The 17,023-nt window shown below is 50.4% G+C and overlaps 1 protein-coding gene and 1 long non-coding RNA gene across 2 annotated transcripts in view; one reads left to right on the top strand and one right to left on the bottom strand.

The window, feature by feature from the left end:
• The window catches only part of CD300E (CD300e molecule), a 55,683-nt gene extending 39,204 nt beyond the window's left edge, over positions 1 to 16,479 (top strand). The window contains exons 2-9 of the mRNA XM_082705048.1: positions 707 to 892; positions 1,942 to 2,095; positions 2,636 to 2,840; positions 7,910 to 8,118; positions 10,546 to 10,893; positions 11,494 to 11,841; positions 14,104 to 14,215; positions 15,046 to 16,479. Coding sequence (XP_082561174.1) covers positions 8,079 to 8,118; positions 10,546 to 10,893; positions 11,494 to 11,841; positions 14,104 to 14,215; positions 15,046 to 15,229 — 1,032 coding nt within the window. The 5' untranslated portion in view covers positions 707 to 892; positions 1,942 to 2,095; positions 2,636 to 2,840; positions 7,910 to 8,078 and the 3' untranslated portion in view covers positions 15,230 to 16,479. The remainder of the gene's footprint in view (positions 1 to 706; positions 893 to 1,941; positions 2,096 to 2,635; positions 2,841 to 7,909; positions 8,119 to 10,545; positions 10,894 to 11,493; positions 11,842 to 14,103; positions 14,216 to 15,045) is intronic.
• Positions 14,556 to 17,023, bottom strand: part of LOC309850755 — a 48,820-nt gene continuing 46,352 nt past the window's right edge. The window contains exons 2-3 of the long non-coding RNA XR_014304431.1: positions 15,038 to 15,150; positions 14,556 to 14,680 (exon numbers count right to left, since the gene is read on the bottom strand). This is a non-coding gene — a long non-coding RNA (uncharacterized lncRNA). The remainder of the gene's footprint in view (positions 14,681 to 15,037; positions 15,151 to 17,023) is intronic.

Genomic DNA, 17,023 nt, shown 5'->3' with positions numbered 1-17,023 from the left:
GGTGCTTTTTCTTTTTTCTTTTCTTTCTTTCTTCTTCTTTTTTTTTTTAATAGCTCAGGGACAGGACTCATGGGCAGAAAGAACTGGCCTGGGCTTGTGAGGAGTGACTGATTATATACTTTTAGTTAGCGGGGGTTAGGGCATAGCGTAGGTCTCTAAGGAATGTGTGCATGTTAGAAGCAAGGTCTCCAGGACCTCTTCAGATAAGTTGAACTGCTCTTGAGATAAGTTTATTTACCACTGTGTGAGAAAACATCAGGGATGAGACCCTTCAGATGTGTATCAGTGGGCCGTGTGTTTGAACGAGGGCTGTCAATGTGTGTCTTGCAGGCGGTCATTTTCCGTGATCAGAGGGAAGCAACACTAACAAGAGCAAAGCCATAAACCATTAAAGGCATTCCTGGAGGGAGCTATAGAGAGTTACAACCTCTCTGCCTCAGCCCGGCGGCCTGGAGGCTTCCAGCTGCAGCGAAGTCCGGCCTTTGCTCCTTCTTCTTCCTTGGCTCATAATAAGGAACAATAAAGCCTCTAAGATCTTCCAATGTATCCGCTGAATTTCTGTGTTTTAACACTTGGTTAATGCAAAATAGCCTGATGCCGTTGACAGGACATTCTTTTGGCTTTCCCCAACTGTGTCCAGGCTGCTGTCTTCCCTCTCATTCTCCCTTCAATTTGTGCTCATGAACCAACCCCCTCTTCGGGCCAGGTACTGGAGACCCCCCCGGGAGTGCACCAGGCAGAGCCCTGGTCAGAGCAGTGCAGGCTGCAGACGACGCCACCTGGACCGACAGTGCCCCCGAGTTCATGCTGGAACGTGTGCGGACCTGTACAAGTACACAGAGCGTGGTATGAGCCAGCCGGCACGCCCAGGAGGCTGTCTGAACCCCGAAGGGTGAGGCAGTGTGTTCTGGCTCTCTCCTGGGCCTCCACTAGCTCCGCTTCCTGGCTGGGAGGGGCTCGGTGCCTAGCAGCTGCTCCCCCTGTGCTGCCTGTGCTGCCCTGGGTGGGTGGTGGCCCCTACTTTCTCCGTGGTTTGGCTGGAGGTAGAGAAGTTACTCTCTAAGCTTTAGTTTTGCTAGGTTGACCCTTTCCTGGTTCTTTGCCAAGAGAGATGGCTTCTGTGTGATTCCCCCCCCCCCCAACCACAACCACCCCCCGCCCTACCCCCGCCCCGTGCCTGTTATTATTTTCCTGTTGCTGGCTTCTCCAGTCTGGATATATGAAGCGAAAGAAAATTCTGATTCCCAAGGCCCCTTACCAGTCTACTTTCTCTCCACTTTTAAGAACCTTCTTATTTTGTTTTATGTGTCATGTTCAGGGTTTAGTTGTCCTTAGTCGGAGGGATAGGGAAAAAGACTACCTTCCTGGGAGGAGAGGGGAGGGGAGGGGCAGAAGGTAAGGGAGAGAGAGAATCCCAAGCAGCCTCCATGCCCAGTGCAGAGCCTGATTCAGGCTCGATCTCATGACCCCGAAATCATGACCTGAGCTGGTATCAGGAGTTGGATGCCTAAACCACTAAGCCACCCAGGCACCCCAAAGTGCATGTTTTTAAAGAGCAGGCATAGAATTCGCTTACTTTGTTTCTGATGACTTTCCAATACAGAGCCTCTGTCTTGTGGTTCCTCTGGATGTGGATGGAAGTCAGTTTCACCACTTCTGTGCCAGGCCATAAGACGTCTATGTAGTACACACACACACACACACACTGCATGGTGAAAACAGGGACCAGTATTGAAGCTGTTGGCATCACATGCTGGAAAGAGTCTAGATCCTTCCACTTAGCGATCTCCCTGACTTTCCTTGGAGTATGCAGTAAGTGAGAAAGAAACCTCAACCTCACGTGGAGCCCCTGAGACTTTAGGGCTGCCAGTTACAGCAGCTAACATCACTTATCCAGACCAGTACAGCAGGTCCCTTCTCTTCACTTTCTCCTCCAACCAGGTTGGACCTCAAGGTTCATCACTTGAACGACGTACTCTGCAGTGTGTGTCACGTTACCCCCTTTCTCAGCAAAAGGAACTTTACACATGGGATTAAGTTAAAGATTCTGAGATGGAGAGATTATCTTGGGTGATCCAGTGGGCCCAATGTTATCGTAAGTTTCCTCTAAGACAGACGCTGAAGGTTCAGAGGCAGAGAAGCAGACATTCTGACGGAAGCCGAGGGTGGAGTGGTGGGGGTCTCATGCCGGTGGCACAAGGCAAGGAAGTGGAGTCTGCCTTGGAGCTTCCGAAGGAACGAAGCCCTGCTGACGCCTTGACTTTGGCCCAGCAAACCTAATTTCGGATTTCCAACCTCTAGAACCGTAAGACTGGAGTATGTCCCCACTCCTCCGTGTGACCCGAAGGGGAGCGTCCAGGTTGAAAAAGCTTTGAACTGAGCAGGATGTAAACCTTGGTCACAGCTGGACCAGAAATTGCCCCCCAAGAGGACCAGTGCTGTGACCATGGTGGGAAGTTGCTTCCCTCAGAGCATGGCTGGAGCTGTGGATCTATGGGGCTGAGAGCCAAGGGCAACCTGGGATCCAGCCCGGTGGGCCCTGCCATGGGTGGGCATGCCCTCAGCAGGTGAGGGGATGAGGTGCCACCAAGCTCCCCTTGCCATTTTGCTTTTGGTTCACTCTCTTTTTCAGCAGGTTCTTCCCCTTTCCCAATAACTTTGCAACTCAAAATGAAGAAGTGGCAGAGGAAGGAAGCAAGTAACAAAATACAGATGGGAAGTGACAGTATCGAGGCCGGGAGCTCCTAGGCCAGATGTCAGAAGATAAGGATCTGGACATTCGGGGGCTGGGGAGATTGGACCGCCAGTCTGCTTGTAGCTCCGCCCCCTCTCGGCCTCAGGTGAGTGGGTCTGGGACTTGTCACTTACTGAACCTTCCCTGGAGAAAAGAATGGAGTGAGTTCGGGAGAGGTGACACACGGGTCCCAGGAAACCGTTTCCACCCACCCCGATGGGCGGGAGGATATGGAGACCACGGCTGTTCACCGCCCGACACAGAGGCGGGGGACGTTTCATCAGCTCGCGGGGTGTGTGTGTGTGTGTGTGTGTGTGTGTGTGTGTGGTATCAGTTGCTACATTGCGCCAGGGTCTGTGCCTAGCATTTGACACCAGGGATCTCCTTCGCGCCTCCCAGCAGTCCTTAGGAGGGGGATTCCACCATCCCAATGAAGGAACGGGGAGCTAGAGAGGTGCCAGGCGGCAGAGGGGTGCTCTCTCTGGAGGAGTGGGAGGCCGGCAGTTAGAGGGGACAACAGCCAAGCTTCCCACGAGGAGCAGAAGGAGGACAAGCCAGAGGCCTGGTGCTGGGGTGTGCGGGGCCTCAGAGGAGCAGACCCCATGTCCCCGGAGACCTGATGAAGTAGCACAGCTTGTCTGGGGCGGCAGTAAGGGGGCGGTTGGGAGAATGAGCCACTTCAGGCAGCATTAGTGACGGCTTGGGTGTGCAGCCACGAGACGCCCAGAGTCCTCTGTGGTGTGTGCAGGCAGGAAGCGATTGTGGATAATGCACCCGAAGGTCCTGGTGGGTGGCCCTGGTTTATTTCCCTTGAGGGGCCAAACAAGGATCCTGAATTGTTCTTAAGCTGTGGAGAGTCTAGACAGAGAGATTTCAGTAAGAGTTGAGAAACTATTACATATATATATACTTTTTTTTTTTTACCTGACTGAATAAATCCAGACCAAACGGCTGGCCAGCATCAAGGGGTGGGGGAGACTTCACAGGGATCACAGTGCACAGCTGGTGAAGACTCCATTCCCCTCAGTGAAACAGGTTCTGACTGTAAACTTTGGCTTCAAGGAATGAGACCTGACTGCCCAATATGGCCATTCTGGTCAGCAATCTGTCAGGTTAAGGGTATGTTTCCCCCGGGGGCCTGGAACCCCTGCTCTGGGTGTATATCCCGGGAACAGGTTCTGCAGGCCCCTAGGGGGTGTGTGCTAGAGAATGTTCATTAGGTGCCATTCATGGAGGCAAGGAGTTGGGGGCCACCTAGACGTCCAGCACCGGGCACTGATGCGTGGCCTCGGGCATCTGCCGCGGAGGAGAAGCCGAAGCTGGAAACAGTAAAGTGGACACTCAGTGACACAGATGAGACTTCAGGACCCGGTGCTGCATAAAAAAAGTAACACCAGAATGAGATGGATGGCCCGAAACCGTGTGGTTTGAAGCATATGCCTACAAAGCAAGCCTATGTACTGCATCATCATGCGGAGGCAAGGACGTCCACTGAAGGCTTGTCTCTGAGGTGTGTGAAGAGGGGACAGGACTGAAAGCACCAAGTAAAGAAAGGACAAGTTTGGTGAAGGGTAGGTTTTCCTGGGCCTGTGAACTCAACCCGCAGGACCTGAGGGAACCTCCCAAGACAAAACAAAACAGAGCAACACCGAAGACAGAAAACCCGAGAAAGCATGTTGGGGCGGGGTTACGAGAGAATGACATGAACACAGGTGGGGCCGTGGCTCAGAGGCAGGGGTCAAGTCTGCCAGTGCCCAAGTTGGGAGGGAGGATTTATCTGCATCTCGAAGGAAGCTGAGAGGGTACATGTGCCCGGGCCGGTGGATGGGAGGTTGGATGGGCGTCGAGAGATCACCATGTGCCCTGGCTTGTTGGCTCAAGGGAGCACCTGCTGTTGGGCATTGGAAATCGTTTACAGTGGCCGGGGCCCGGAGTGTGAGCTGTGGAGGACAGGGAGAGGCTGGAGGCCCGCCAGGAGCTGGGTCTGGTGTATCACAGCAGGGTCTGGACTTGACTGTAGCCAAAGGGGAGATGGCGAAATTTTGAAAGCCGGAAAGCCACTGAATCAGATTTCAAAGCTTCCTCCTTTTCTTTCAAAAGCACCAGCAACGTCTGCATTCCTCACACCCTGGCATCCGGATTTGACACCCATTCAGGGGCATCACACCTCCACTCCAGAGGCTCTATTTCTTTCTCTCTTTTTAAAAAATTTTATTTTTTCAGAGTTCCAGGATTCATTGTTTATGCACCCCACCCAGAGCGCGCGCCATGCAAGACGGGAGCCTCCTTGATACCCAGCACCAGGCTCTATTTCTATGGTAGTTGCTTATTAGTGCTTGTGTGGCTTGTCCTCTCAGGAGTTGGACGGGCCCCAGAGAAATCCTTTCCTTCATCATTAGGGTTTTGACCCACATTATTCTTCCTCTCCATTGTTTGATGCAGAGTCCACCAAATTTTCCTCCGTTTTCAAAATGCATTTGTCATTTAATTATTTTATTTCCTAGAACTCTATCTTGATTGCCTTTCAAGAGGTGTGTGGATTTTTTTTTTTTAATAAAGGAAATGTTAGTAGAAGAGATTACGGACGAGCTGGTTCTCGCCACTGCTTCATCCTTCCCTTGCTCAGCTGTGCCTACGTGGGCAGGGGTCTTATTCTTTCTCTTCTCATTTTGGAGCTGAGCTTTCTGACTTTTCTCCTATGTATGGGTTGCTCATTGCTGAGGGTGGGAAAGAGAGGTCCAGACACCTGTCTCTGGGAGGCAACTCTCTTGCGTGATGCCATCTCCTGTACCCTGGTCCCTTCACTTCCTGCTGCTGATGCTCGGAAAAGCCTGGTTTTTCCAGGCCCATGTGCTGGGCTGTGGATGAGGAATAAAGACACGGAATGGTGTGGGGGTGCAGAGGAAAACACCATTCTGAGACCCATCTCCCATCCCTACCTCTCCCTTCCCACTCACCAGCCGCTCTCCTGCCTCTCTGGGCTCATCTTAAAAAAATAAAATAAAATAAAGCTTTATTGAGGTATAGTTCACATATCATGCAACTTTCCCCTGTAATGTATGCAATTCAGTGGCGTTTGGCGTACTCACAGATAGGTGCGGCCATCACCACACCCGATCTTAGAGCATCTTCATCATCTTCAAAAGGAAACTCCATACTTTCTAGCTATCCTCCCTTTCTGAATCTCCCCAAGTCCTAAGCAACAACTACATGACTTCTGTATCTATAGATTTCCTTGTTCTCGTCTTTGCAATGAATGGAATCACATACTATAAGGTCTTCAGTGACTGGCTTCCTTCACTTTGAGTAATGTTTTCAGCTTTACCTTCTAGCAGGTCTCATTCCTGTTAATGGCTGGGTAATAGTGCATTGTGAGGCTAGATCACATTTTGTTTATCTGTTCTTCTGCTGATGGACATTGGGTTGTTTCTACCTTTTGGCTATTCTGAATAAAGTTACTAAAAACCTTTGTGTACCTGTTTTTGTGTGGACATATGTTTTCATTTCTTTCTTTCTTTCTTTTTTTTTTTTTAAAGATTTTATTTATTTATTTGACAGACAGAGATCACAAGTAGGCAGAGAGACAGGCAGAGAGAGGGGGAAACAGGCTCCCTGCTGAGCAAAGAGCCTGATGCGGGACCCATCCCCGGACCCTGGGATCACGACCCGAGCCGAAGGCAGAGACTTAACCCATTGAGCCACCCAGGTGCCCCTATGTTTTCATTTCTCTTGGGTGTACACCTAGGAGTGAAATTGCTGGGTCTTATGGCAACTCTACGTGCAATCCTTTGAGGAATTTGTAGACTGTTTTCCAAAATGGTTGCACCACTTTTCTTCCCATGAATGCGTATATGGACGTTCTGACTTCTTGACATCTTTGTTAAGACTTACTATCTGACTTCTTGATGGTAGTCTTCCTAGCAGGTGTAAAGTAGTGTCTCACCATGGTTTTGATCTGCATTCCTTGGTGGCTGCATTTCCCTAATAATGTTGTCTGTGCTCAGCTTTGGACTGCCCCGCTTCTACCTCCTCTCTGGTGTGGTGGAGCAGACAGTGATAAGATGAGCCTTTTCTCCTAGGAGTTAAGCCTCTTCTCCCAAATGTATGTGTTCCAGGAGCTTCTGACTGTTGGCTGGTGGGGGTGGGCAGGCCAGAGCCCTATGGACCTCCTGCTGTCAAGCAGAATGGCTCTGGGCATTGGTTGACACCAGACAGCTTTCCCCCCAAATCCCTACGGCTAACAAACTAGACTAGGATTTATGGACTTGATTTGATGATGTCTGGTTTCAGGACCTCTCTGTGCCTCTGTCTTCCTATCTATAAAGTGGGGATAATGGTATCTGCCTCACACCTTTGTTGTAAACTTAAATAATTTGGGCAAAACCAATACCTGTGTCTTCGAGAAGAATATGTTTCTGATGTTCAAGTTGAATTGAAGGGAGTGTATAGTTGTTTGACAGACCAGATGAGAAGTAGTCCTGATCCAGGACTATTCTAAAGAGTTAACATTTACTGAGCAGTTACTATGTTCCAGGCACTGTGACAAGTGCTTTATGTTTGTTCACTCCTTTATTTCTGTGAGATGAGGATGGTTACTATGGCTCTATTTTATAGATGAAGAAGCTAGGGATGAGAGTGATGTAGCAACATGCCCAAGGGTACATGGTTAGTACATGATGGAGGTGGGATTTAAATCCGCATGACTCCGGGATCTCTGCCCTTCACCAACACCTTAATACTGAATTAGATTAAGGGTGTACAAGCAGGTGGAGCTTCCTCACAAGCCGTCAAAAAGTTGGGTCCAGAGCCCAGAAGAGAGACTAAGTTAGAGGAAGAGGTATGAGATCAACCACATGGAGGTAGTGGTTGAGAGATTCACGGGGAGTCCTCACCGCAGATATTTAAGTGGGGTGTTTTATGACCCAAAAGTATGTAGTCAGAGAGAAGGGACAGCTGGTTAGGTCAAGCAAGTAGCCTTGGACAGGAAGAAGAATGAGAGATGGGGACAAAGGCTTTCCTCTGTTGGAGATTTCATATTTTAGGACCGACTTGCATGAAGACTCGGGGTATGATCCAAACATTATATTGCCATTAAATGAAGAAAAAAACAGCAGATTTCTCTTGTTCTTAGTCCATTCTCTGATCTCTTGACACTCTTCCCTTTCTCCCAAGTAGGGCTTCAAACTAGGAAGTATCTAGGAGATGAAAAAGGAAGTAGGTGAGAGACAGAAGCACATAGGAAACTTGAGCAAGTAGAAAGTGGACACCGCAGTCTCTGTCGCAAACACCTGGATTACAGCGGGGACCTGGATTTGCTGGGGACGCCAGCCAGAGAGACAGGACCATGTGGCTGTCCCCAGTTCTGCTCCTTCTCTGCCTCTCAGGTGAGTGGGGCTGGGGTTTTGGGCACTTGTTATTGGAGGGGGTGGAACAGTGGGTAGAATGTCTGTCCTGGGTTCAAGCCAGAGATCCCAGCAGAAACAAGGAAGACACATCCATTCATCCATTTGTACATTCTTCTATCCACTGAAGCATTCATCACAGATTTGCATATGCTTATTGAGCACCAGCTGTGTTCCAGGACCAGCTGTGTGTCAGGAAAGCAACTTCTGCACTCAGGGACTCACGGTTGAAAGAGGGAGTCAAGTCACTGTGATACAGCATAGAACTTTGTGTAGAAATTTGTTCATGTGGTGTGGAGCTGCACAACAGGGGCCCCAAACACTGCTCTTGACCCAGTGCAAGTCCTTATGGAGGCTTCCCTGGACTATGGTCTTGAAGAATGAATGAGTTTGCTGAGTGGAAAGAGAGAATAGCTTATGTGAAAGTGTCGATCTCTTTAAAGATCATGGACAGTTCAGGCATTAGCAATAGTTTAGAATGTGTCAGAACTTAGTTTAAAGGGGTTGGAAAGGTTTCTTAGCAGGAATTAAAGAAGGGACCAAAGAGGTACCCTCAGCATGCATCTTAAACCCCTGCTAGAACAAGGTGTTGTGCAGTTAGGTAAATACAATCGTTTTGGAGGAGATAGTCTTAAAAAAAAAAAAAGACATTCAACATGCAGGAGAGCCCATTCTCTGTGGAAAGTAAGTTCAGGGTAAAAACTAGGTGGTATTCTTCATGTTTGTAGAGTAATTTTTATGTTGGGTAAGACATAGAACCTGCCCAACATAATGATGGACTGTCCCAGAATAGTGGGTGGGAAAGGCAGAGGTTTCAAGAAAGAAGGCCAGTTGGGTGACACTGGCCAAAATGTCATTTTCTTCTCAGTAACACAGGATGGTCTTCAAGGTCCCCTGGGGCCCTCATCACTGAGATCTTAGACTCAGAAAGACATTTAAGAGATGTATCTTTTTACAGATGGGAGACGCTCAAAATGTCTTAAATGAGGATGAAAATAATAATGGATATTTTCTCTTTTCCCCTTCTTTTTCTTCTCTGCCTTCCCCCCTTCTTTCTCCCCCCCTCCCCCTTCTCCTCCTCCTCTTCTTCTTCTTCCTCCTGATGATGGACTTTTTCTGAGCCGCTGTAATTAAGGAAATAGGCACCACAGCAGCAGTGGCTGGAGCCTGCTCGCACCCACTCACAAGAGCTGATCATGGACTTATTTCCCCAACCCTACAGCCGGTGGCAGCATATTGTTAGCATGAAATTCGTCATAGTGAGCATGTTTAGGCCACAGAAACTGGGAAACGCTATGAGCCAAGGCTTCTCCTTGACTCTCCTGCGCCCTGCCTTGCTCCCTGCCTAGAGAGCTGGTTTACCAGCATATCACGGCTTCCTCACATCTGCTTGCTTAACTCTGATAAAATTGCCTAAATGCCCTTGCTTGGGTGCAGGTAAACTAGAGATGGAAACTTCTTCCCACCCCTTCACGTGGACTGGCTGGTCTCTCCGAGGCCACAGGTTCAGCTTCATGTCCATTTACAGCTAGACTTCCTCCTGGGTCCTGATAAAAGCTTTGGAGTCACTTGTAGAGACTGAAGTTTTGGTTCTTTTTGTTTGTTTGTTCTTTCCCATCCCAGCTCCTGGCTACGCTCCCCACTCTCTGTTCCAGCATTCTCTCACCCCCTACCCTTTGGGATTACAAACACCTGCGGTTACAAACGTTGGAAAAATGTGACCACTTTACATTTATGGAGGGCTGTATGGCTAGCTTAGGAAAAGAAGGGGGAAAGGTGGTAAAGAAAGATGGTAAGGTCCTGGGGACAGTGATGGGGTTAGGGGTGGTCCGTTCATGCCCCAAACTCATGTCAAGGAGCCTGTGAGAGTCTCCTTGGGACCCAGCCCTTCCTAGCTGTGTGTCGCTCCTCCTTCGGGGCTGGAGGAAGGCCAGGGGTTTATTTTTCCGCTCTTGAGAGCACCTCTAGAGTGGAGTAAACAAGAAGCTGTGCTCCTACAGAGCAACTCTGAATTGCAGAAAACCTGAATGCAGAGGTTCACTGCAAAGGGAAGTGTTTTTCTGCCTCACTGAATCTCATGCCTGCAAAGGCTAAGACAGGGCAGGACAGCCAGCTCATGCTGCTCCCTCTCCAGCTTTGTTCTCATTCTCCCTATCCCCACATGGCAGGATCCTTGTGTGGTTACTCAGTGTTTCTAGGCTCACAGGGCACAGATCTCTACCTCTCTTGCTGGCTCTAGTCTCCAGACTGTCTGGCTTAGATCTTAAGTCTAGATGTCCCTCCAGGCCCACATCCCTGAGACCAGAACCGTCTACACCTCCCTGGCAATTTTCTCCTTTGGCTTCAGGCAGACAGCGGCTATAGGGGGCCTTTGAGATGGAGTCCTGGGATGCGGCTTATGTCTTCCAGGCTCTTTGTCCCTGACGGGCCCCAGCTCTGTGACGGGCACCTTGGGTGGCTCTCTGAGTGTGCAGTGTCGGTACGAGGAGGTATACCAGAGGTATAGCAAATACTGGTGCCGAGGACAGTATGACGCAACATGTGAGAAGATCGTGGAGACCAAGGGAGAAGAGAAAGAAGAGAGGAGTGGGCGTGTGTCCATCAGAGACCACGCTGATAACCTCACCTTTATAGTGACCATGGAGAACCTCACTGCAGACGATGCTGGATCCTACTGGTGTAGAATTCAGACACTATGGCTCCTGGATGTGTGGTCACGTGACCCTTCATTCCACGTTAACGTGTTTGTTTCCACAGGTAAGAGATCCTCTCACTTCACCAATAGATCTTAGGGGATATGACTGAACATGGAGACAAGGTTGAATGTCATGCTGAAGAGTGTCTCTGGGTCTTGTCAAGTCCTCAGTCCCAGTGGTGTTGGGAAGAGCCTATGATGAGGGCAGGGAGAGAGGTGACTCTCCCCTGTCTCCTCATCCTTGGCATGGGTGGGGGTGTGTAGCTGAAGGCTCTCTCACTTTCACAGGGCTGGGGCCTTACTCCATTGCCTGGGAGGCCCCTCCATGCTGCACCAAGACTATCTCCACCATGACCTTTGGAAACCTGTACCAAAGGAAATAAATTCTTCATACATCTTTAGGTTGTTCACAGAATATTCCCTCTACTATACTGTCCTGAAATTAGCCTTACTCTTCTCATTTCAAGAAATAGGCTTCTTGAGTGGAAGCTCTTTCTCCTACCCTCTGGCTTAAGTCTAAGGTCTGATGTCCCTCCAGGCCCACATCTCTGAGCCCAGAACCGTCTACACCTCCCTGGCAACTTTCCCTTTGGGCTTCAGGCAGACAGCTGCTGTAGGGGGACACTGAGATGGAGCCCTGGGATGTGGCTTATGTCTTCCAGGCTCTTTGTCCCTGATGGGCCCCAGCTCTGTGACAGGCACCTTGGGTGGCTCTCTGTGTGTGCAGTGTTGGTACGAGGAGGTATACCAGAGGTATAACAAATACTGGTGCCGAGGACAGTATGACGCAACATGTGAGAAGATTGTGGAGACCAAGGGAGAAGAGAAAGAAGAGAGGAGTGGGCGTGTGTCCATCAGAGACCACGCTGATCACCTCAGCTTTATAGTGACCATGGAGAACCTCACTGCAGACGATGCTGGATCCTACTGGTGCAGAATTCAGACAGTATGGCTCCTGGATGTGTGGTCACATGACCCTTCATTCCACGTTAACGTGTTTGTTTCCACAGGTAAGAGATCCTCTCACTCCACCAGCAGAGCTTATGGATGGGTCGTCTAGTCCTCATCCCAGTAGTATTGGCAAGAGCCTATGTTGAGGGCAGGGTGAGAGACAGCTGTCTTTTTAGCCTTGGCATGGGTGTGGGTGTGTAGCTGAAGGTACCCTCATTCTCAGAGGGCCAGGACCTCACTCCACTGCGGGAGGCCCCTCCATGCTGCACCAAGACCATCTCCACCATGACCTTTGGAATCTGTACCAAAGGAAACAAATTCTTCATACATACATCTTCAGCTGACTCATACAATATTCTCTCGACTATACTGTCCTGAAATTGGCCTCACTCCTCTCATTTCAAGAAATAGGCTTCTTGAGTGCAAGCTGCTCTTTTTCCTACCTCCATGTGCTATAGGGTGGTGAAGCTATGTTCAAATTCTCCCGGTCCCCCACCACAACCTATCACTATCCTACCTGTTCCTTTAACATTTGTGTCACATGACCACACGCACCCTCTACTTCTCCTTGGCATGACCTTCCACTGGCTTCTAGGTTACTCCCCGACACCCCTAATTCCTGTCATTGTCTTGGGAGTTTTTAACAAGTAACTTGTCTCAGCTTCCAGGACCTTCTCAACTGCAGTGACCTGCATTTCCACTCTGCAGCCACTCCATGGCAACATTGCACATCTTGCTGTCACCCCAAACTGGTCCATGCCCAGAACCCTACCTGAAGACGCTGTACTTCCAGACAACTTTCTGTGCATCAGTCTTCCCACACCCTCACCCCCGCTGGCCCTCCTTGCAATCTCACATACGTTTCCAGCCCTTGGATCCCTCTCTCCATTCTCTTCCCACTTACTGCCTACCCCTCCCCTGCCCTGATCTCACTTCCTTCCTAAGCCAGGCCCTACTCTCAAGGAGGACTACATTTTCTTCACCTGTCATGCACCATTTTCCTACCTGCCTCTCGAAACCGTCATCCCTGGATCCACCCTAAAATTAGGGTGAGCGACCATTGGGGTTTGCCTAGGACTGAGAAATTTCTTGGGATGTGGGGCTTTCAGTGCTAAAACTGGGTCAGATCCTAGGCAGTCTAGGGCAAATCGATCTCCCACCTAAAATCTATCTGCTGCAGTAGCGCTGGAGAAGTCATAGCCGGTGATGAGGGGTGTCCATACAAGTTCATGGTCTCTAATATGACTCTCCCATTCTTCTCTCTTACCAAGGGCGCACGGAATATCAGACGCGAACTCTCTCAATTTCTTTTCTTCTCCCCCTACAAACTTCTGTGATGCCTAACTCATTCTTCCCCCTTTCCCTTCTAGGTTGAGGGCGGTTTCCCTCCCCCCGTTCGAGAACAATTCTCTTGAGGCTGGCTCCTCACCCTGGAGCTCCATGCCTCCCTGTCTCCTCGAGTCAAATTCCCTCCTTGCTCATTTGTATCTTCCTCCATCAATTATCCATGCTTTCGCTTCCCCTCAGCCCAGAACTTCGTGCTGGGTTCTCTCCTGTTCTAAAAATATCTCATAATCCCCATGGCCTCCTCTAGGTGTCACCATTCCTTGTTTCTCTCCTTTCTGCTTGCCCGGATGGCCCCTGAGGTCTGAGCCTTCTGTGCTCTCTCTGTATTTGATGGCAGGTTGCCCCTCTGCCCTCTCTCTATTGATTTGAGCCCATCAACTTAGATGCCTCTGCTCTGTGTGAGGGCAAGGATGGTGCCACATACGTCAGTGAACCCTCAGTGGCCAAGATGTCAAGGGCTGTAGTTGGATGAAACGGAGCCTGTCCTGGGAGCCCTGGGAGGGCGAAGGCTCTGGAGGCTTGCTTTTTTCGGGCAGTCATGAGGTTGGGGCAGAGACACTGGTCACACCAATAGCCCGGACACCTGAGGCTTAGCTCCTCCCTAGCAGGGAGTTAAAGTGGCCTTAGTTTCCATCTGAAGGTGCTGTGAGCCCCCTCCTACAGTCTCTCTGAGGCTCCTGGGCCACAGGGCCATCTTCTCCAGGCTTGCCCCTGCTCTCTCCATAGGCAGAGTCAGACTTGGGATGGAAAGAAAGATCCGACACTTACTAGAGGTGGCTCATTTGACCAGTTCTGGAAAAGTCTCATTTGGTCCCTGAGCAGCTCACGCCATCCTGGAAGTGGCCTGACGCTAGCTTCGGAGCATCTCTCAATTCCCTTCTTCCAGTGGGCCGTCATGCATAACGTTGGGTCCAAACGGGCACGTAGCGGATGGCTGGGGAGGGAGTAGCCCCTCATGTGGGATTTTTCTCCAGCACCAAGTAAAACCACAGGGAGGACCACATGTCAGGCTGTACCTGCTGCCTTTCCGGGCCTGAACACCAAGCAGAACCTCAGCACGGAGGAGCTGTTGACCTGCTGCTCAGGGTAAGGGCCCCCAGCCTAGAGACCACAGAAGATGGGGTTCAGCAGCCTTATGGGACCCTGGGGTGGGGGCTGGCAACACACTGTGAGCTTTTTACCTCTCTGCTGGGTTTGCTTCAGTTTGGGTCACGATGTTTACATTCTCAGTGGCCGCGTGGGGACTTCATGTGGAAAGTATCACTTGTTTTAGGAAGGTTGTCCCCATGCAGCAGCTGCAGGGGAACAGGAGGCTGGCTCACGTGCACATGCGGCTCCGCCCATGTCCACCCCTCCCCTTCTCCTTCCCCCTCTGGTTCTGGACTCTGGCTTCTGGTTCTGGAGCCCTAACTCGGGCTTACCTCCAAAGGTCTTTGCTGAACCAGAGATCCAGGTGCTTCTTGTGGGGGTTTGGAGAGAGATGAGCTGGCTCCAGGCTACTTTTCTCCTCCCAAAGATACCCAGAAAGGGCTACCATGTTGCTCTCAGGCTCTGTAGGGCCAAGGATAAGGGTCAGGGCTTTAAAGTGAGGGTGCGGGTAGTTTTCAGGAAGTAGGTTGTTACGGAGAAATGTGAGAGGAAGGGATAGAGAGGAAGCTTCTGGAAAGCAGGCAGTGCCGGGCGCCTCTTCTCTTTGCCCCATCACCTCTCCTTAACAGAATTCCTAGGAGTAGTGCACGGTCAGGGGAGGGGAGGTGATGGGGCCCCAGAGAAGGGCTGCCCAGGCACATCTTTTCCAAGTTTGATCCTGAGTTATGAGGGCTCTAGGGTCAGGGCACAGGAACAGGCTGGGAGAGAAGGGTCCTGGACCTCCCCCCGAGGAGGCAGTCATTTCCTGTCCCTATGTACCCCCACAGGTCCTTGCTCAGCAGTGTCCACTTCCTGCTCCTGGTCTTCTTGAAGCTTCCCCTGTTCCTGACGTTGGTTGGTGCTGTCCTCTGGGTGAACAGGCCTCTGAGGGGCTGTGGAGGAATAAAGCCGAAGGAAGATAATCCACAATGTAGTGCACCGTCCCCAGGAAGGCCCTGTCCAGGAACGTAGCCCCTTGGACTGGACAAGAGAGACGTTCAAACTCCAGACTCCTGGGCAGGGGGAGCTGCTGTGCCTGGATCCTGGAGGGACCCAGGTCTTCTTGGGGGTATGGGGTCCTGTGTCTTGAGGGAGAATCCTGGTTCTCAGAGGACATTTGCTCCGAGTCCTCAGGTGCAGGAAGGACGAGTCTCCTGGGCTCATGCTCCGGGGTCCTCCGTTCTCCACCCCCGATCCGCTAGCTCCTTGCCCTCATGCCTACCTCCCAAGGGCAAGAATTTCTTGCCACAAAAGCTTCCGGGTTCAGTGTTCCCCCAGGGCAATAACCACCTCCTTCCTGCAGCCAGGAGGCTCCCTGGGATGGCATGTTGCCACAGCCACCATGGGGCACACCAGTCCTGGGAAGGACTCAGGTGGTTTTGAGTGCATGTCAGTGTGCAGGGAGGAGCACAGTCTGTCACAAGCACGCGTCTCCAGCTCCACTCAGCTCCTTGCATCTAGACCAGCCCTCTCGTCTCCGCCACGCAAAGCCAGTGATGCCAGTTTCCAGAAAACACTCGAGTTCCTCAGTGCTGCATTTACAGGCAGGGAGGCCATGCTTAGAACCTGAGCTCTGGTGTGGCTTCTGTTAGGGGAGGACACCTCGTGACACCTTCCAGGAGACCTGGCACTGGTCCAGGACTCCAACCAAGGAGAAATTCAGCCAAAGAGGCACATACGGGCCATGTGATAAAACACACACAAGGTGATGTAGGAAACACAACGCTGGGCAAGAGAGAAGCTTGTGATGTACTTTATTCTTTCTCAAACTCATTTTTAAGTACTCTAGTTTTGTCACCTTTCCGTGTAAATGTTAGAGGAAGCTTGTCTTTCTCTACCAAGACAATCTTGCTGGGATTTTGATAGGAATCGTGTTAAAGGGGGAGCTGACATCTCTCCTGTGTTGATAATGTGGTACCTCTCGCAATTTGTTTAAATAGTTCTTGTCTTCGGTCATCAGAGTCTTGTAAATTTCAGTACATGGATGCTGCATATATTCCGTTAGATCTGCAGCCCGTGTTTCTTCTTCTTGTCCAGCAGCTGGGACTAGCACCGTGTGTTTCAATTCAGTTTCTACAGGCTCGTTGCTAGTATAGAAATAGGACTCTGTGTGTGTGTGTGTGTGCGTACATGTATGTGTGTATGTTTGTGTGTGTATATGTGTATGTGCGTCTGTATTGATCTTTTTTCCTGTAGCTCATTAAACTCATTTTTAAATTCTAGCAGTTGGTATTTTTGTGTGTGTGTGTGAAATCCTTAGGATTTTCTACAAAATTATGTCATCCGCACAAATGGACAATTTTCTTTCTAGTCTGTGAGCTTTCGTAGTGTTCTGGAAGCCTTAGGGAGCCTCTGGAAGGTCTTAGACACTCTGGTGCCCACGCAGGACCCACTGTTCTCCAGTATTTCTGCTTTTTAAAAGAGAAACCAGAAGTGAAATTTTTTGTGTTTTTGTGTAGGCAACAAACTCTATTTAAAAAATAATATTGTAACCCCCCAAAAAACACATTCACAAGTTCATGCGATTGATGGATGTAGTCTGTGACCTGTGAGTACAGCAGAGAAATGGCAAGACGTCATTGCGTCTGCCTAGTGTTTACACCTGGAGCCATATGGAGCCCAGCAGGCTTGGGAACTGACCTTTCAAGTACACAGATGGGCTTGCAGGGACGCCGTGTGGACGAGCCCCAGGTTGGTTCCGGGGCAGATCCAAGTCTGTTCCCAAGGCCTTACGACTGGGGCCGGGGCCTCAGCCCTTCTGGGCTC

Source organism: Mustela nivalis (assembly GCF_964662115.1).
Source record: "Mustela nivalis genome assembly, chromosome: 17".
Lineage (NCBI taxonomy): Eukaryota > Metazoa > Chordata > Mammalia > Carnivora > Mustelidae > Mustela > Mustela nivalis.
Note: the sequence above shows the minus strand (reverse complement) of the source record. Positions and strands in the feature narration are given on the sequence as shown.